Here is a 20,819-nt window from a genome sequence, read left to right on the forward strand (position 1 = left end):
GTAAAAAAAAAATACCAGTGCAGTACTTGAGTAAAAATGTAGGCTTACTTTATACCACTGCAGACGGTACAACAGTAGTAGCTGGCTGTATGCACCGCCTGTAAGGGGTTGGATCACCGCTGTACGTGTAGATGTAGACCACTGTACTTACTATGCTGCTTGTGCTGTTCGTTGGCATACCAAAACACTCGCCCCAAAACACAGTCGCCCCGGGGACATTCCGGCGACCTCGGAACTGGCCAGCCCAGGTATTATTTCGGATGTATTCCCAAACGTATATTCCTCAGTAAACTATGCATAAACTAACTTTATTCCTTTACTTAACCTCAGTAAAACTATGCCAACCCCTACACGTATATCTAGCTAGCCTTTTCCTCAGTAAAACAAATACAAGAATACAAGAACCACTGGGGGCGAGCGGTCCGCGGAAAAACAAATGGGGGTGAGTGTGTTTTGGGGCGAGTGTTCTGGTTACCGTTCGTCGTTGTGTCAACAAGAGCAAAGGGAACTTCGAGACTAGAGTAACTTCTGCTCACTAAACGCAGGACCAGAGAGCGGCGCGCTGATCAAACGTGCTGTCGTAGCTAAGCTGCCTACAACAACCCCGATCTGGTAAGTTGTGTTGATGTTATTTTAGTTCTTGCACTAGGGTAGCCTGATATATTCTTGTGCATTGTGTTTTCTTGTGCATTGCGAGCATTTATTTTTTGTAAAAGATGATGGCATTCTAATTCTTGGCTATAGGTTGCCTATTTGCTGTGTGAAAATGTGTGTCTTTTCTTTTCTTTTCTTTTCTTTTATTTTATTTTGTAACAGAAATAAACCTTTTTGTTGACCAGACAGCTCCAATGCAATTCATCCCATCATCAACATTGATGCCAGTGTCAAATGTTTCATACCTATGTGAACAAATTCCAACAACTATTGACCCATACACAGGCAGGATCAACAGTGACATGCTTCCTATGCAATGGGTCTGGATAGTGGATTGTTGAAATGCACATATGAGAATATATTAGCTTAGTTAATATATTCTAATATATTTATAGTGCATTTGATTTCCTGAGGGGGAACTAGACTTAAATCTTTCTGGGGCGTTGGCTGTCTGTCTGTCTGTCTTTGGCTGCATGCTGACTTCTGGAAGTCTAACCCCCAAATCTGTTTCTAGTTAAGTTTTTCTCTTTTTTTCAACCCCAGGATGGAACCGCTGAGGCTAAAAAATGCATCCCCGAGATCAATTAAAATTCCTCTACAGCTATTTTTCATTCACTGTGAGGAAGTGTGTGCGTGTATCTTTGTAAATTGCAAGGGGTTATGGTTTCAGTGCTGGTTCCCCTGCCTATCATTATTCTAAAAAGGAGACAGCAGTGAGCCAGCAGCCATGACCTTCTCTACACACGCACAATGAAGATTAAATGTAATGTATTTTATTTTATAGTGTTTGAGTGGTGCACAAACATAACTGTAATCCTTTAGCTGTTGGGGGAGAAAACAGAAAAGCCCTGTAGAATTAACTAAACATTTTTTTTTGACTAACATCTTGGAAGAACATTTGAGAGTATTAAATGGTGGTTTATTGTGAAGGTATTGCCTACTTATTCCAAGTTATGATTTGGGAGTAAACCAGTTGTCATTTCAATTTCCAGGGTTGCAGCCAAAATCATCCAAATAGGCTATGCAAACAGCAGCAAGATTTTGCTAATTTGACAGATTATTACTGACTATACTTGATTTTAAGTAAAGTAGACAGTAATCTGCAGCTAATACCCCCAACCATAACTGCACACACACACACGCGCGCACAAACTCGCACACGCCACACGCCACACGCCACACACACACACACACACACACACACACACACACACACACACACACACACACACACACACACACACACACACACACACACACACACACACACACACACACACACAGTCTCATGTCCCTGTAACCATAACACCCCGGCTCATGCCCAATCTTAACCACTAACATTTAAGAGATTAACATGAACCACATTATAAATCCAAACCCAACCCTAAACGAGACTTTTAAGTCTGAGAGAGCAAAATGTTCCAAATTTTATCACCTTTCCATTCTCAGAACATAATTGGCACGCGTGAGTGAGCGCACACACACACACACACAAAATGAAGTAACCCAAGACTCATGTGTGATTCACCTCTTGCTACCGCACAGACACAAAACATCTCTCCTGGCCACACATCCTGCATGCTAAATGAATTACCATGAGCTCAGCCCCATAAAATAACACCATAAACCCATAAAGCTTTATACAGCATGTCTGACTTCACATCTAACTAACTCCATTATGTTTTGGCTCCGGGGTTCTGGGAAACAGTAGAGTATGCTAGAAAAACACTTTCCCCCCCTCTTTTTCTTTTTCTTTCTTAAGGTTGATTAGTTTCCAAATATACGGTATATACCATGGTGACCCATTTCTGGAAGAAAATATATGAGTGACCAAAATCTATAAAAGTGTATTTGTGAAAACTTTCCAGGGCCCTTTTAGTATGTTCTTTTTATTTTAATACATAACAGCTAGCTATTTTACTTTCCCTAATACTACAACATAACTTCTGTTCAAATCCAGTAGTTCTGATAGACTACAAAACAAAATTATGAAGGCAAAATTAACCCACTCTGTACAGTAAAAGCCAAGTGTTAATAATGTATCCATTTGTACCTCAGTGAGTGGACCAATGTAATCAAACAGAGCTGTAAGAGCCGATTTGATTACTTTTGTACACTCAGTGTTAAATGAACACAGAGTATTGTACTGTGTGACAGACCGGGACTTGTTGTAATTAATCAATTCCCCGCTGGCACCGACAACATTCAGGTTATGACACAAAGAGAGATACGAGCGGTAACATATTCGACAACACCTTGTGCAATCACTCCTGACACCTGTGGCCACACGTTCCCTCACATGGCGTATGGGTGTCGTCTAGCTGTATTGTCTGTTGGAAGATGATGGACAATAAACAGACACGTTGTCATGGATAAATGTCACCGATTAATCCGATTGCACTATTTGCCTTCTAGGCTGTGCTTCTTGTGGTTTTAACGTTTATCCACTTGTTCCACTCCTACCTACTCCCTTACTGAATGGAGTGAAGGGAGTTGCATTGGCCCAGGACAATTTCCAACAAAGCATCAACCCTAGGCAACAAACAACAGGGCTGTCAGGGCTGGGGATATTTGTGTTTCTCAAGCCTATTTTTCTTTACTTTGGCTAGTTCATTCATGTGTGAGATTGTCCAGGTGGTGCAGTCTTCTGCCAGCCTTATGGCTGCGGAGCCACTTTCCATTTGGCATCATCTGAACCACTCCATGTTTTTTCTATGATAAATAATGTACATACAGTATATATATATAATATATGTACTTTACTGTGCATATGTAATCCAGGTGTGGAGTGTTAGGCAAGTTATTTTTGTTCTGTAGTAAGCCTGGTGTCTGTCACTACTTTCCTAGTATCTTTTATATACTTCATATCACTGCTCTTAGAATCTATCTATTGGTTGCTATCCAGCTGAATCTTCTGTATCTGCCCTGTGTTCTATTATTATTTTTCTTCTTTTTTGTTTTACTGCTCTACTGCCTTTGGCAACTGAATTTCCCCCACAGGATCAATAAAGATCTATCTATCTATCTATGTCCCAGATACGTTTCTCAGTGATGTGGAGTGGACTCCCAGGAAATTGAAATAGCTGACCCTCTCCACCGCAGCGCCTTATTGTGGATGGAGGTGTTGCTCTCTGCCTGACCTCCTGTAGTCCACAATCAGCCACTTTGGTCTCGTTGACATTGAGAGCCCCGGCACCATTGTGTCACCTCTCTCCTGTCCAATCGTCATCCATGATTAGGCCTATCACTGTCATGTCATCAGCAAACAAAGATGGAGCTATGCGTGGCCACACAGTCATTGGTGTACTGCACAGGGAGAGAAGGGGGTTCTGAACGCAGTCCTGGGGGGCTCCTGTGTGTTTTGAGGGTCTGCTGTGAGTGCTACTAACTCAGTGAGTTTTACTAACTCACAGTGAGTGGTATTAACTCACCAAGGGTCATACAAACTCACAGTGAGTTACTAGTCCACAGTGTATGCTTGACATTCCACAGTGGATCCACATCTGTTAAGGTGATCATGTCTGTTGATTCACACAGCGGCTACGCTTAGTCTATTGTACTGCAGCAACATGATGCGTTCCTTTGGTCTTACATTACAAGACATAAATCTGTGTGGTATCTGGCTGTGGTCTACGAGGGCTTTTGTCTGGGATGTGTCCTTTCATTCTAGTTCTTTGTGTGCATTGAGTACAAATGCAGCAAAAACGGCACAGTAGAAATTATTCGCCCCGCAGCGCCCCAACGAAAATGTTTGCCTATAAATACATGCCGACAATAGGGATGCCATGGCTAAAAGTGGTCAACTGTGAGAGATGTGAGAGACATCTTTACAAGATGGACACGTTAAATGAACACACTACTGAAATTCAAGTGTTAAGCACTAGTTTTTCAAAGTTGAAATGGGAAGTACCAGAAAGCTGCTGATGTTTTATTAACGCCTGGGTCATTCTCTGGTAGAGGCTATGTTTCAAATGGAAATTGTTATGTTGTGATAAACTATTATGCTTATGTAACATTATTATCGGAAAAACCTGAATAATCCTCAAGGAAAGTTAAGTCTAAAGGGGAAAAAGACATTAATCAACTACTACTAGTAAAATTCTTTCAGACACTCCTTCAAGTGCATTTTTTCCACACCCATCATTCCATGGGCTGTCATTACTATTCCATCAATAGCTCAAATTGAAGAAAAGTGTCCCTATTTGTGCCTGTCAGTAGTTTGGTGGCTTCTCCATTTCAACGTTTCTCACTGTCCAACTTTTCCTAAAGCCAGTCTAACCGTTCGCTATTATAGCTACAATCCAGGAGTTATTTTAATGAATAAAATGGTATGTATGGTAGAATATGTTAATACAATACAATTGTATGTGGTCTCCCTACTCTTCCGTTGAGAATTGTACGCCCTGGTGTTGGATAGGACACCTACTTGTTGACAATAAGTACTGCCTCAAGCTCATAAGCGCAATATCTCCCCTAGAGGGGATTCTGTCTTGGTGGGGCGGTAGAAATGTGGTCTCTCTCGCAGGAGACTTGTGGGTTCAAATACAGGATAGGACATAAACGTTATGGATTGAAGCTTTCAAATAGAACCTATTTGGGACCAATACATCAATACGATATTATGGAGGCAGATAACATTTCATCTCACACACACGCACAAATCAAGTACAGGGACCTTGAAACCCTGTCAAATACAAAGTTTATGTAAGGGCAACCTTGCATGGAGAGGACAGGACTTTAAAAACCTGTAACACAAAACAAAGTGAACATGACTTCAACTTAAACCCTACAGTGTACTGTACTGTATACTTAAATGACTGGAGTCCACTTTTCCACAAGTTTTCACCCCAGAATAGGGACGGGGCGCTATAGGGTTGAAGTTGTTAAATATAATGTAATAGCTAGTCCATTTTCTATAGCCAGTGTTCATCTCCAGAGTCCAGACATCAGTCCATTGCTTACACAGACACATTTAGCAATGGCCAGTACATGAAACACAATTAAGTCTAGTCTTTAGAGAATTCACGGTGACCAACAGGGTTCTGTATAGTGTGTGTGTGTGTGTGTGTGTGTGTGTGTGTGTGTGTGTGTGTGTGTGTGTGTGTGTGTGTGTGTGTGTGCGCGTGCGCGCGCGTGCGTGCGTACAATGTGTATGTGTGCTGGCATTAGCTTATCGTTGAAGAATGTAGTGGAAAGTCGAGAAACAGGAAGTCTCCGCCGGAATGGTGGAGCTGGCACAGTCAGTGCACACACACACACACACACACACACACACACACACACACACACACACACACACACACACACACACACACACACACACACACACACACACACACACACACACAGGTTTTGTTTCCTCAGCTGGATGGGTGCACTGGTCTACATTGTACATCACGACTGCCTTGTCATGCTTTTTTAGTTGTCATTGTGTCTGTCTGTCTGTCTGTATGTCTGTGTCTGTGTCTGTGTCTGTGTCTGTGTCTGTGTCTGTGTCTGTGTCTGGCTGGCCGGCTGGCTGTCTCTCCATCTGATTTATCACCTGCGCACCTGCATGAATCTCTATCCCAGTATTTCTACGTCTGTCTTTCTCTCTGGCTGTCTCCCTCTCTCTTCCTGTCTGTCTGTCTGTCTGTCTGTCTGTCTGTCTGTCTGTCTGTCTGTCTGTCTCAATCTCTCTCTCTCTCTGTCTCTCTGTTTTTTTCTCTTATGTATTTCTGTGTCTGTTGTGTCCAGCTGAGGAAACAAAAGCTAAGAGAATGAGAGTGTGTGTGTGTGTGCGTGCGTGCGTGCGTGCGTGCTTGCGTGTGTGTTTGAGTTCAAATCAAAGGATCTTTATTGGCATGGGAAACATTTGTTGTCAAATAAATAAAAGCATTTTGTCTGTCTGTCTGTCTGTCTGTCTGTCTGTCTGTCTGTCTCTATGTCTGTGAGTCTCTCTCTCTATCTGTCTGTCTGTCTGTCTGTCTGTCTGTCTGTCTGTCTGTCTGTCTGTCTGTCTGTCTCTCTGTCTCTCTTTCTCTTTCTTTCTCCAAACATGTTGGAGGTTGTCCTCTGCCAGATGAGATGATGTCATCTCTTCTCCATGTGCTATTCTTACACATCTCTGCATGTGGCTGGTTTGGGGTATGGATGGATTGGGGGACACTTTACGAGTGACAATAAATAAAATCAAGGGGTAGAACGGAGAGAGACAGAGAGTGAGTAGTGAGAAAGACAACGAGTCAAAGAAGGAGAGAGAGTGAAAGAAGACATTTTGTTGAATTCTTATGAATCCAGCACCAGCAGCTACAAACCACAGCACTCACACAGACGAATGCAAGCAGCTGCATGTGCAGCCTAAAATACATGTGCATGTACATACACATACATCTACACAGTACACACGCACACGCACGCGCACGCGCACGCACACGCACACGCACACGCACACGCACACGCACACGCACACGCACACGCACACACACACACACACACACACATGCAGTGTTGCCCTTGGCTCTGATACTGCTTTCCTAGGACGTCCCAGATTGGGCTGTGTGATGATGTGAAGTAAAGGTCCCAGCCGTCAGCACAGGAACAGGACTTCATTTCACATTCAACACTGATATTCACTTTGATTATAGATCAAAGTGTTCAGAGCAGGTAGTTTGAATAACGGGAATGGAAGAAGGAAAGACACCCCACTTGAGACGCCCGCTTCCAGATTCCACGAGTACCCCAAGACGGCTAAACCTTGAACTCTGAAAACAGCCAATCCCCCCCCCCCCCCACACACACACACACACACACACACACACACACACACACATGCTCTCTCTCTCTACCTCAAAAATGTCCACACTCTTAAAAGAAGATAAAAGAAAAACATGTGGGAATTGTCCGCCCACTCTCCACTTTTTACAGGAAAAACGAAATAAAAGGAGGCGTCAGCGTTTTCTTGAAAGGAGGCAGAATCGTTGAGGGTATTCGAACTGAAAAGAGAGGAGCAAAACATGCGTCAACATAGCCCTTCCAAACGCGTTTCATGTCAGTGAAACCTGCCCTCCGTTCCTCTTGGCTACGTATTTGGATACGGGTTCATTTCCTGGCAGCCATTGTTTGTATCCCGTGACAATCAGATAACATGGACGATGCCGATAGCGGTGTAGCGCTTTGAAAAGGCTGTTTGCATGCTGGAATGTTGATGGATACAGACCCTACGTCACCCTAACAACACAACTGTCCTGTGGCCTGAGCCTCGGCCTGCATCGGGAAGGGAAATGCTCACTCAGAACCTGGGAAGTGGGAGTGGAAGTGAGAACAGGAGTGATGGATGGGTTTGGAAACAATCTCCATCCTCTGAACGGACAGATTGTTCCATTTCTGTTGACTTGACTTGGCAGGTAGAGAAAAGAGTGTGAGCTGTCTTATGAAGCCTAATTTACAGGTTTTCACTGATCTGAGCCCATATCCCCACCCAACACAACAGTGGTCCCCAGCTTGATTCTTAGTCAGGGTGGTGGTTCCTGGTTCACAATCAGTTGAAAACCCCTGTTTTTTGAACAGTGTTGTCAACTGTGGTCCTGGGGAGGAAAACTACTGCTAGTTTTCTATGCAATCAGGTATAGCAGCATTCACCCCTGGTGTCCAATTCTTGACCACTTTAAATAGTGGAAATAGCAGATAAACAAGTTTGGATATTTTTGCTATTTGTTGTATGACAAAGTATAGGGCCTAAGTGGTTATAATTACCTGAGTAGATGGAGAAAATGACAATCAGCACTACTCTGGTTAACCAGGAATTAACTGCAAAATCCTGAGACTTAATTGAACTCATAGGGTGCGTTCGGATATATAGCACTGAGCGCACTGGCCAATACAAACTAATACGTGAGTGTTTATATTAAAGCTCAGGATTTTACAGTGTGGGGTTGAGAACCGTTCAGTAACTCGATATTCTTTGTATTTTGTTGATTCATATGAAATAGGAATTAGGAAAGGGGAAAAGTAGCTATTGTAGTTACAATGTGATTATGCATTTCTGATTTTTCTGATTTCTGACCATTTTCCAAGAATTGTAAAAATAACAAAACATAACAAACAAAAACAATGTCATTAGATTAGTGTGCCAGTTTAACCACTATGAACCTGGCGTCCCTATTTTAGGCATGTCATTATTGTAAATAAAAAATAAATTGAAAAATAGAAATAGAATAGAATATCTTCAAGGTCACAACCTTGAAGACAACGTGCTATAAACTTGTGATTTCAAACACTGTAAAATCTTTTCAAACTTTTTCAAAAATAGCAAATCTACAACCTTCCCTACAAGTTTCCTTTCAACCAACAAACCTCCTGTGGAAATATGTAGCTATGAATTACTGTAGTATTATATTAGTGGCAGGTCGCTGGAATGATTAACTCAGCTTGTAGATTGGCAATGTTTGGCGAAGTGATTTGGTGCAGACTGAAAAAAGCGGTTCAAGTACAGTTGTAACTCAGGTCTGTCTGCATTACTAGGAATACAGGGTTTAAGTGGTTAAAGCTGAACTTCCCTGTATGGACTGCATTCTGCTCACATGGTGTCCCAGTGAAAAGGGAAGTGGTTGGGAGAGAACTGTGGTTTTGAGGGTTTTGTAGGGAGTGGTTCATATCAGAAGTGTGTGTGTGTGTGTGTGTGTGTGTGTGTGTGTGTGTGTGTGTGTGTGTGTGTGTGTGTGTGTGTGTGTGTGTGTGTGTGTGTGTGTGTGTGCGTGCGTGCGTGCGTGCGTGCGTGCGTGCGTGCGTGCGTGCGTGCGTGCGTGCGTGCGTGCGTGCGTGCGTGCGTGCGTGCGTGCGTGCGTGCGTGCGTGCGTGCGTGCGTGCGTGTGTGTGTGTGCGTGTGCGCGCGCGCGTGACAGTGAGTGAGTGAGTTTTCTGATTCTGTCTAAGAGCTGTCAGCATTCCGAATCTGACCACATCAGTCATACCTGGCATTCCTTTATGTGCTGCTCACCTGAGTACACACACACACACACACACACACACACACACACACACACACACACACACACACACACACACACACACACACACACACACACACACACACACACACACACACACACACATTTTTCACACCAATTGAGGAGAATTCCACATGGTCAGCGAGCATGAACTTAGTGTGGGAAGAAAACTCAAACCACAGCCTTCTCCCATCTCTCTCTGTGTGTGTGTGTGTGTGTGTGTGTGTGTGTGTGTGTGTGTGTGTGCGTGTGTGTGTGTGTGTGTGTGTGTGTGTGTGTGTGTGTGTGTGTGTGTGTGTGTGTGTGTGTGTGTGTGTGTTGTGCGCACGTTCGTGCGTGCATGAGTGCATGTGTGGTTACCTCAGTTTCAATTTGTCACTGAGTTAATTCACCATGAGTCCCAACCCTGTAATCAGAGGTCCGTGTCTTGAGTTTGATGGTAATGAAAGTGATGATTTAAGCCCTATGTTTAGGGAGGTGATGTGGGACGCTGTATTTTAGGGAGGCTGATTATTTGCCTTGTCCTGTGGTGTGGGAAATTGCTCCCTACATACATTGCTGTGTCGTGAAATATTGGGCACTTCCTTGTATCAAAAACAACTCCAATACAATTCTTATACCCCAGTGAGAGAATAAATGTTTGCTTTGATCAATCTCACATCATGTGAGATTGATCAAAGCAAACATTTACATGCACCACACAACAGTTGTGTGTCTGTACCAGTTAGCAAGAGTGCAGAACTGAACAGCTTTTATTTCCACCTGGAGAGTATTTTACTCCATAATGCAAAAGACAGCACTGCCTGTTCTCTAGAACAGGGGTTTTCAACTGGTGGCCTGTGGACCACTGGTGGTCTGTGAAGATATTGCATGTATGTAATGTAGGAAAGGGACGTTTCTTTTTTGTTTTTTTCAGAATAATTTTATTTTGTTTTATTTTGTAGAAACTTAGTAACTCGGTAAATCAGTGGCCATTTGAGGAGGCTTATACTTCAATATCAAAAGTACTTCAAGCTTAATACAAAAGAGGATCAGCTCATTGACATGTCCTCAGACTCTGTCAAGAGGCACATTATGAAACACTTGTGAAGGTCTGGATGAGTTGTCAGACACAATTCACAGAGCTTACAGCAAAAAAACAAATGGATTTTTACCTTTTGTAACTACATATCACTGTGAGAGTGGTATTTCCACACTGGCAGAATATGTACAGAACAGTGTTCTCAACTGTGGTTCTGGGGAGGGCCAGAAAATGCCTTCAAGACTGTGCCCCTGTCCACCACTATAGCTAAGAAGAGACAGACCTGGACCACCTGTAATTAGTGGTCCATGGACCACTAGTTGAGAAACAGTGCAATAAATGACCTGGTGACCTAAGATGACGCGTCAATGTTGTCATTTACTGGGAAGTCGGAGGTCAAGAAGTTCCACAGAAAAGGGAGTTTGAATCTCAAGAAGAGGAAGTATCGTGCAAAACAAATCATATCGAGTCCTTAACAGTCATCATTTAATTTTAAGCTTTCCCCCTCACACCACGTCTATAGCTTCCCCCCCCACTCCACACCTATTAAATACTAATCAAAAACATATTTTAATACATTTAACAGGTATAATTTATGTATTTACATTTTATTCCCCCCCCCCATGGACCACCTGCAGAGTCAGACCTAATTATGCCATGGACCACTAGTAGTCCATGGACCATTGGTTGAACAGTGTTATAAAGCATTATGATGAGTGTTTATGAGTTTTTATAACTATAATTATACAGTGTTCTAAGCAGCAATGTTTATAATGCATTATAGATACAGGATGCATATCAAGTGTTAACAAAAAACTCATCTTAGCCCATATCCCCAGATTCCCCACCCAACACAACAGTGGTCCCCAGGTTGATTCTTAGTCAGGGTGGTGGTTCCTGGTTCACAATCAGTTGAAAACCCATGCTTTGGAACAGTGTTCTCAACTGTGCTTCTGGGGAGGCAAACTGCTGCTATACCTGATTGCATAGAATCTATGCAATCAGGTATAGCAGCATTCTACCCTGGTGTCCAATTCTTGACCACTTTAAATTGTGAAAATAGCAAGTTAAACAAGTTAATAGCAAGATAAACAAGTTTGGATAGTAGAAGTATGTAGGGCTTAAATGGTTATAATTACCTGAGTAGATGGAGAAAATGACAATCAGCACTACTCTGGTTAACCAGGAGGAATGCACTGCAAAATCCTGAGACTTAATTGAACTCATTCTTATGTTAAAGCTCAGGATTTTACAGTGTGGGGTTGAGAACTGTTCAGTTTTTTGTATTTTGCTGATTCATATGAAATAGGAATGAGGAAAGGGGAAATTAGCGGTTACAATATGATTATGCAAACATTTCTGACCATAACGCAGTAGGAGGGGGAAGTGGGACCTCAAACAAGGGTTGAATCAAATGTTGAAAGGTTGAAAAAGCCACTGAATTGTGCCTCAAATAAAGAAGTTACGAAAACGAAAATAAACATCCCCAATTGCTGGGTCCCATGACGGCTTGCTCAACTGTACAATATAGGGAGGTTTCATTGAACTCAGGTTGGCATCTCTGTCATACCTCTTGACCTCACCTCTAGCTTGCTCTGTCATCGACATGATTCAAGCCTCCACCATTTGTCCGCCTCTAGAATCGATTGTTCTCAGGTTTACTGTGCAATGCATCAGTTTTATGGCCCTGCCCTGTCAGCTTGAGGTAAATGATAGTGATATTCATCGTGCAGGTGCACGTCATGACAGCATGCTCATAAAATGAGCACGGTGACGACCGACGTTAATCATTCACATATGGAAACATGGATAGAAATACACACAGAAGGATGCAAAGAAATAGGAACACACAGTTAGCACTCCTTGTTGCTATGCTTATTCAGCAGCCCATTTATAGCAACCACTGTTGTTTTAGTAATATTTCAGATGTAATATCCTTCTGTCAAATTGGGAAACTATCAACACTAAACTAGCCTAAATATTACAGCACTGACTGTGTGTGTGTGTGTGTGTGTGTGTGTGTGTGTGTGTGTGTGTGTGTGTGTGTGTGTGTGTGTGTGTGTGTGTGTGTGTGTGTGTGTGTGTGTGTGTGTGTGTGTGTGTGTGTGTGTGTGTGTGTGTGTGTGTGTGTGTGTGTGTGTGGGTGTGTGTGTGTGGGTGTGTGTGTGTGTGTGTGTGTGTGTGTGTGTGTGTGTGCAATTCATGTGTTTTTCTTTCATCTGCAAAATATAGCTGCACTGCCCCTTTGTGGTAGCTTTAGGTAGCGTTTTGGCCTGATGGTTTACTTTAGAACTGTGTTTAACAACCTTTTTTGGGTCAGTGTCCCCTATCCAATATCCAGGTCCCAAAACGCTCCCCACACCCAATTAAAATGTTTCATGTTTAATTTCATTGTGTATATTGTGTTGCTTATATCATTTAGAAAACATCTCATCTCATTGATTTCCACATATCAGATTTTACGTATCTCCAAGTATCCACTTAGTATCCAGTTAGTATTGCCCCCCTTTAAAAAATACCCAAACCTCTCTGTACGCCCCCTGGGGGGCTGTACCGCCCCGTTGAGACACATTAGTTTAGACATTATTATAGTTTAGAAAATCTTCTCAGAAGTGAGAGTTCGGTGGAACTGAAATGGAAGAAAGAGAGAGGAATTAAAAGAGACAGAGACAGAGAAATCTCAGTCCGCTTGCCCCCCACCCCTCACAAAACAAGACATGAATTATACAAATTATAATATGTATTTTTGATTCAATTTCAGTTAATATTTCAACATAATAATTCATTGATTTGAATCAAATGACTACATTATTATAATGTATTGTTGAGCACTGTGGGAGTGCCATCTTGGACTGCCATATGAAATGTACTTTATGAATTAAATATAACTTCTTATGTTGGTGGATCATTTCCAATTTGTGCTCATTCTGCATGGATACTTATTTGCTTTTAGATCAGTTCAGCTAGCCTGGCATGGCCAGACTAATATCACTGAGTAGATATGAGTCTGGAATCTCTGTGTGGAACCTGCATTTCCGAGGGTCAAATTTAAAAAATGCCTCTGGTGATAAACCCGCCCCATATTTGCATACTGGGCTCTGATTGGTCCCTCACAACTTCGGAGGGAGAGAAGTAAAATCTCTATTGAGAGGGGCCAGACTTAATCTGCCAAGGGCAATTTTTTTTTGCTATGGCAGATTCGTCTGGAACCAGGCTACAGTTCAGCAACTTTGGGCTGAGTAGGAATTAACTTTTCTGCTGTCCTTTTTCTCTCTTTCTGTGTGTGTGTGTGTGTGTGTGTGTGTGTGTGTGTGTGTGTGTGTGTGTGTGTGTTGTAGGTGTGAGCCATCTCCAGTGCAGTCATGTCGGACAGCGCTCAGTGTTTCTATTGCCGTGACGACCTCGGGGGGAAGAGGTTTGTCAGGAGTCAAGGCAGACCCGTGTGTGTCCGCTGCCATGCCAAGTTCTGTGCCAACACCTGTGCAGAGTGCCGTCGACCCATCAGTGTGGAGTCGAAGGTTGCTATTCACTTTACCTTGTTACACACGCACACTCTCTCTCTCTCTCTCTCTCTCTCTCTCTCTCTCTCTCTCTCTCTCTCTCTCTCTCTCTGTCTCTCTCTCTCTCTTCCTCCCTCTCTTTCGCTATGATTTCCTGACTTTCTCCAGTGGTGGAAAAAGTACTACATTTCTTTACTTGAAGTGAAAGTATCAATACTGCAATATAGAAATACTCAGTTACAAGTAAAAGTCCGGAATTCAAAATGTAGTTGAGTAAAAGTACAAAAGTAGTGGCATCAAAATATACTTAAAGTACCAAAAGTAAAAGTACTCATTATGCAGAATCTCCCATTTCAAGTTTGTAATTGTATAAAAATCTTCTACAAGCTCAGATTTACAAGCTCACAATGCATCGCATCACGACGCATTGTGAGCTTGTAAATCGGCTATTTTCAAATGGCCAAAATGTGTATATATAATGTATGTTTTGTATTAATAATAATCCAAATCTATAAAGTAACTAGTAACTTAAGTTTTCAAATAATTGTAGTGGAGTAAAAGCATAATATTTGCCTCTAAGATGTAATGGAGTAGAAGTAAAAGTACTGAAAATTTGAAATACTCCAGCAAATGTGCTTAGTTACTTTCCACCACTGACTTTCTCACTATATCTGTCCCTCTCTCAGTTATCTTGCTCCCTTTCCTCACCTCCCTCTCAATCCCCGCAGGAGCTGAGCCATAAAGGTAAATACTGGCATGAGGACTGCTTCCGCTGTACCAAGTGCTACAAGAACCTGGCCAAGGAGCCCTTCAGCACCAAGGACGACCGCATCATGTGCGGGAAGTGCTGCTCTCGCGAGGACGCCCCGCGATGCCACGGCTGCTACAAACCTATTCTGGCTGGTAGGGCTGCACCATACTGACAAAAGAGAAACTAAAACAAAAACATAATGGGGGGCTAATAACGGTGTGTGGTCAATCTCCTCAGTCAGCTATTACGTATCTATGGCATATAACTCCACATTTGGGCAAGGTTTCAGCCTGAGTCGACCCCCCTTTGACTTCCATTAAAAACTTTCAAAACAATGTAAAACATCTGAAAATAACAAATGTGTGGAGGGATTTGTTTGGCCTATAGTGTGCATAAGATAACATTTTTTTTTAGGTTTGTGAGATTAGCTCCAGACAAATACACAGACACACAGACAGACAGACAGACAGACAGACAGACAGACAGACAGACAGACAGACAGACAGACAAACCCAATTATAGACGGGAGCCTACAGAGCCACGCTGTAAAAATGCATGGATGTACTTCCTTGGCTATACCGATAGCGTGCACAACTAATTTGTCTCTCACTGGTCTAGTGGGTTGTGAGATAGGCCCCAGACAGACAGACAGACAGGCCCATTAGACAGCTTTGCCTCCTTTAGAACCTCACCAATTAACCCATTAAGACCGGAAAAGTATCCGTGTCATTTTTGTTTTATCTACAAGCTCATATGAGCTTCTAGATCTGCTATTTTTGGAAAAATCGTGAACATTTGTGCAAATCTTTTAATATATATATTTTTTCAAGCAGAAGACATTTGTAGAATCCCCAGGAGCAAAGATTTTAGTTACAAAAAAAATCAAAAATAGCCAAAGAAATCTAAAAATGACACACAGACGCGTTCCCGGTCTTAATGGGTTGAGGCAACAACAACAAGACAAGTTATAATAATGCCATGGCTCATATGGCCAGATATGAAGACAATTATATTATTAGCCTCAACAATTTTGGAAAGAGAACCTTTTTTTCTGCATTTCTTTGTGTCTTTGGCTGCTGCACTGCACACTTTTCCCCACTATTTGATGCTGGAAGTAACAGACTGTCGTGTCTCCCATCCAGGCACTGAGAGCGTGGAGTACAAAGGGAACTCATGGCATGACGAATGCTTCACCTGCTGCCACTGTAAACGGCCAATAGGATCCCTGAGTTTCATCTCCAAAGGCAGCGATGTCTACTGCAGCCCCTGCCATGACAGGAAGTTTGCCAAGCACTGCGCTGGCTGCAAGCAGGTTTTTATACATTCTTTTATAAACCACAATAATCCTGTGTTGTCTTAAGGGTTAGGGTGTTGCCTATGCCTTCCTCCACTTCCTGCTTCACATTCTTACACTGTCGCCACAGTCTTGGAGCGAATGATTGCTGTAGAAACGTCTTTATAGTGAGTAACTGCACTTAAGCAAAAGGAATAACTGCCTTATTCCAGGGGCACCTTAAAGAAGAACTAATGATAATGATAATGGATGTATTTATATGCTTTACAGAAAAAAGAGCAGGATAATAATCATACAGGTTAAAACAACATACATAAAATCAACACATAAAAACGAGGTGAGACGTGTGGACTTTAAGGAGAGCCTTACCCGAGGATCTAAGGCAGCGCCCAGGTTCATAAGGGGGCTCCAAGTCTATGATGTAGCTGGGGTCAGTCCCTGGTGGTGGGCTTTAAAAGTTATCAGTAACATCTTAAAATCTATTCTAATCTAACCAGTGAAGTGCAGCTAGGATGGGTGTAATGTGATCACGTTTCTTAGTGTTGGTTAGTAGTCTGGCACCTAAATTCTGTACCAGTTGCGGGAAATAGCTTTTTTTTTACAGAGGCCAGAGTATAAGGAGTTACAGTTGGTCAATGTTTTCAATTGAAGAAGCAATAAAACATCACTGCAGACTCTCTGTATTGACAGAGAAATCTGAGTGCCTACTTGTAAAAGTATGCATCTCAAAGGTTTTCATTGGTAGAGATGTTTAGTTATAATGATATGGCTTTAGACCACAGAGCGAGCGTGAAGGATATTGTAGGACGCTGGAGTTCAGTAGTTCTTCCACCACTCAGTGATATCAGAAGAGGTGTCACTGAGTAGAGGTAGTAAACCAGGCTCTACAGCTCACGTCATCCATAATATACAGTGGAGAACATTGGCAAGCAGTGTCAACATTACAGACATGCCACCACTATGACAATGAATGGAAATGAGGCTGAAAAGTATGACTTTAACATTAAGACCTGGAACGCATCTGTGTCACTTTAAGATTTATTTGGCTATTCAAAAATAGCAGATCTACAAGCTCATAGCGCGGCACCGAGTGCCGCGCTATGAGCTTGTATATCTGCTATTTTTGAAAAATCTTGAAAATGTTTTTTTTTTCTTTTTTTCAAAAAACTGTTAGGATTTAGAAAACATTTTTAAGAATCGCCTCAGGTCTTAATGGGTTAATAGTAGCGTTACAGACTGTTCTACATTCAGATTTACTTCACAGTTTACCTTTATGAAAGAATGAAGTGGTCCCAATGTACTTTGAAAATATAAACAACAGGACAAGCTCTTGATTTGGTCTTATCTTGACAATAATTTGATAACTGTGAAGAAAATGTTACAGTTTTTCGAATTAAAGTACATTAAAGGCCTGGGGCGCTGGCGTAGCGGTCCAGGCACCTAGGCTCAGTGTAGCCCAGGGGTGGGCAAGATTTATTTCCAGGGGGCCATACTGACTTCGATAAAGTTTTGTACAATTGAATTGAAACTTGAAACACACATGAATTATGTTAAAACTGCATGAATTTGGTAGACATTCCAGTCTACTTTACAATAAGGTACTTGCTTTCACAACAATAATTTTCAGTTACAAAATGTTGTAACTGAAAAAGTTTCAGCTGAACTGTACAGTACTATATCACTCTGGTGTACGCCTTACAATAAAAAGATTACTTGCATAAAACGTCAATGCCGTATCAACTTTTAAATGAGCCTATACATTTTATACAGTATCTTATCTTATCTGATATGCACCACTCCATAAGTCACTAATAAAACACATTGCATTATGTTATGAATATGGACTCAAGGTTGACTGTTTCACTGTTACATTATAAACATAAAACATTTGAGTACATACGGATGGAGGAATGCAGGTAGGTATAGTACTCAAATGGTAAATATTAATTACTATTAATTGGAGTCGAGTTAAATAAAATGTTCTCAAAACCATTAACATACGGCAGCCTTTTAGAATGTCATTCTTGGGGGGGGTCATTTTGTTTTTCTATGAGGACTTGGCGGGCCGGATTAAGATGGTCAAAGGGCCGGGCCGTATGTTGCCCATGTGTGGCGTAGCCTGACAGAGTGTCGCGGGTTCGAGTCCCGACCTTTGCTGCATGTCACTCCCCATATCTGTTCCCATTTCCTGTCAGCCTACTGTCCTATCAATAAAAGCCAAAACATTCATCTTTAAAGTACATTCAAAACAATAGTAGTAATTTAGTAATAAGTCATTAGCAATATAATAGCAATTTTAGGGGACATGGTAAACATATTATCTCTCCTCTCCTTTGCTCCTTCAGCCTATAACTACAGGAGGAGTGAACTACCAGGAGCAGCCTTGGCACAGCCATTGTTTCGTGTGTGGTTCCTGCTCAAAGCCGCTGGCGGGGACAAGCTTCACTAAACATCAAGACCAGGTCTTCTGCGTCGACTGCTACAAGACCGTTGTGGCCAAGAAGTGCAGTGGATGCCAGCAGCCCATCACAGGTTAGATAACTCACTCCCAGAGGTGGAAAAAAGTACTCAAACGTTTTACTTAAGTAAAAGTATCAATACTGCAATGTAGAAGTACTCTGTTACAAGCAAAAGTCCGGAATTCAAAATTGACTTGTGTAAAAGTACAAAAGTATTGGTATCAAAATGTACTTAAAGTACCAAAAGTAAAAGTACTAAAATGTTTGAAAATAAACGATCTACAAGCTCACAACGCGTCGCATTAAAAATACCTCAAAATTGACTTAAGTACAGTACTTGAGTAAATGTACTTAGTTACTTTTACACCACTGCTAAACTCCATCCCCAGGCTTTCTCCTTGGAACAAGGTGCATGATTCCTGTGTCCAAAAGGGAGGGAGCATTTGGCTTATTCTGATTGGTCTATCGTATTGTCAACTGAAAACGTCAAAAGGAAGTGCAAAGACGATACTTGATCAAGTTTGGGCTGTTGATTGATTATATTGCCTCTGATATTTACATATCATGTGTGTCTATTTTCACTCCTTTGTGTGTCTGGGGAATGTAAACACTGGAATGTGAGGAGGAAACGGAAATCCTTTAACACCACCAGACCTCTTCTGAAACTAGTTCATGCTTATCCAAGAAACTCGGGGACCTTAGTCAAAGCTAGGTGACAGTCAGACAAACGTGCAAGGCTTTGCAGAGGCAGACAATGAGAGGGCGCTGGTACACCTTTTTGTTTTAAGCACAAAAGCCTTAAAAGAATATTATTTGACCAGACAGGCGACTTGACGTACATGTGAAACAGACAAATAGACAGAAAGACTGTCTGACAACCACACAAATACACAAATAGACACATACAAATAGGTACACACAGAAAAGCAGACATTCAGAAAAGGACATAAACGACTAATTTAATTGACCATGTACTGTACGCAACCCGGTCTTAAGACCAAATTTGGCTGCCCAGTGAATAATGGTCAAATAGTCTTAAATCCCTTTTTTCCTCTGTCACCTTTCTCCTCCTGGCAGGTTTTGGCAAAGGCGTAAACGTGGTGAGCTTCGAGGGAAGCTCTTGGCACGAATACTGTTTCAACTGCAAGAGGTGCTCCCTCAGTCTCTCCAACAAGCGCTTCGTAGGCCAGGGGCGGGACATCCTGTGTCCTGACTGTGCCAACAAGTAGTGATGGAGACACGGTGACAGGGAGTAGCGTGGGTTACGTTGTTCATCATTCCATGTCTTAAGCCTGATGTACGTATACTGTACGTAGTTGTGAGCGGGTGTCACGCACCGAATAACCGATCTACAAACTCACAAGGCATCATTTTGCATTGTGAGTTTGTAGCTATTTTCGGTGTGCAACAACATTTATGTACAGTATAATTTAGGTATCATGTACCTGTTATTATCCCCAAGGTAAAAGCCCAACAGTCTCTATTTCAATATTAATGAGAGCTAGATTTGGTAGATCTGGAAAGGTTTAATGGTTGTTTTTATTTCATTTTTTGAGTGAGAGTTTATACATGACTGAACTGAGGATTGAAATACTGTTGAACATTCTGTGTATGGAAATCTAAGATTGATTGAAAGTTTGTTTGTTTGAATAATTTCCAACAGAACTTGTAATAGAAGAAAGACAATTGCTTGTATGGGTGGATTTGATGTTAGACGCAGTCTGTGAAATGTTTGTTACAATGCTATATTTGCAATAGAGGTATTATTTTGTGTTGTCTTACAGAAAGTGTAAGCCAAAATTGTATGGGGAATCCTGTGCGTATACATGGACAACTTGTAATCCAAGCACTTTTTATATATATCTGATGTTGTAATTACATAACTGCACAAATCAACAAGATAATACCTTTGGACAAGATTAAGTGACTGCATGCCTAGATTAATTGTTTTTCTGCTCCACTGCTAAACTAAAATAAAGAAGACTTTACAAATTTGTGTATGTCTCTTCGCTAGTGAGAGTTTGTCAGGCTGATGGCAAAGAGTGTGTGTGTGTGTGTGTGTGTGTGTGTGTGTGTGTGTGTGTGTGTGTGTGTGTGTGTGTGTGTGTGTGTGTGTGTGTGTGTGTGTGTGTGTGCGTGTGCGTGTGTGTGCG

General features: G+C 41.9%; 1 protein-coding gene across 1 annotated transcript; it reads left to right on the forward strand.

Annotated features, from left to right (window-relative positions):
- Positions 1 to 525: 525 nt before the first annotated feature.
- LOC311056877 (four and a half LIM domains protein 1-like) lies at positions 526 to 20,652 on the forward strand. Its single transcript, XM_084073716.1, has 6 exons — positions 526 to 612; positions 14,001 to 14,180; positions 14,891 to 15,065; positions 16,056 to 16,225; positions 18,553 to 18,739; positions 19,744 to 20,652. Exons 2-6 carry the CDS (start codon positions 14,025 to 14,027, stop codon positions 19,893 to 19,895), a joined length of 840 nt encoding a protein of 279 aa, XP_083929842.1. The 5' UTR covers positions 526 to 612; positions 14,001 to 14,024; the 3' UTR covers positions 19,896 to 20,652.
- The last annotated feature ends 167 nt before the right edge of the window (positions 20,653 to 20,819 follow it).

Source organism: Gymnoscopelus microlampas (assembly GCF_963454915.1).
Source record: "Gymnoscopelus microlampas genome assembly, chromosome: 12".
In the NCBI taxonomy this organism is placed as follows: Eukaryota; Metazoa; Chordata; class Actinopteri; order Myctophiformes; family Myctophidae; genus Gymnoscopelus; species Gymnoscopelus microlampas.

What these genes read in the sequence shown, in the direction of transcription:
- LOC311056877 (XM_084073716.1), top strand. Translation starts at nt 14,025, where the DNA reads ATGTCGGACAGCGCTCAGTGTTTCTATTGCCGTGACGACCTCGGGGGG. An exon ending in CTACAAACCTATTCTGGCTG is followed by an intron (nt 15,066 to 16,055) that starts GTAGGGCTGCAC and finishes TCTCCCATCCAG; the next exon opens with GCACTGAGAGCGTGGAGTAC. An exon ending in ACTGCGCTGGCTGCAAGCAG is followed by an intron (nt 16,226 to 18,552) that starts GTTTTTATACAT and finishes TTGCTCCTTCAG; the next exon opens with CCTATAACTACAGGAGGAGT.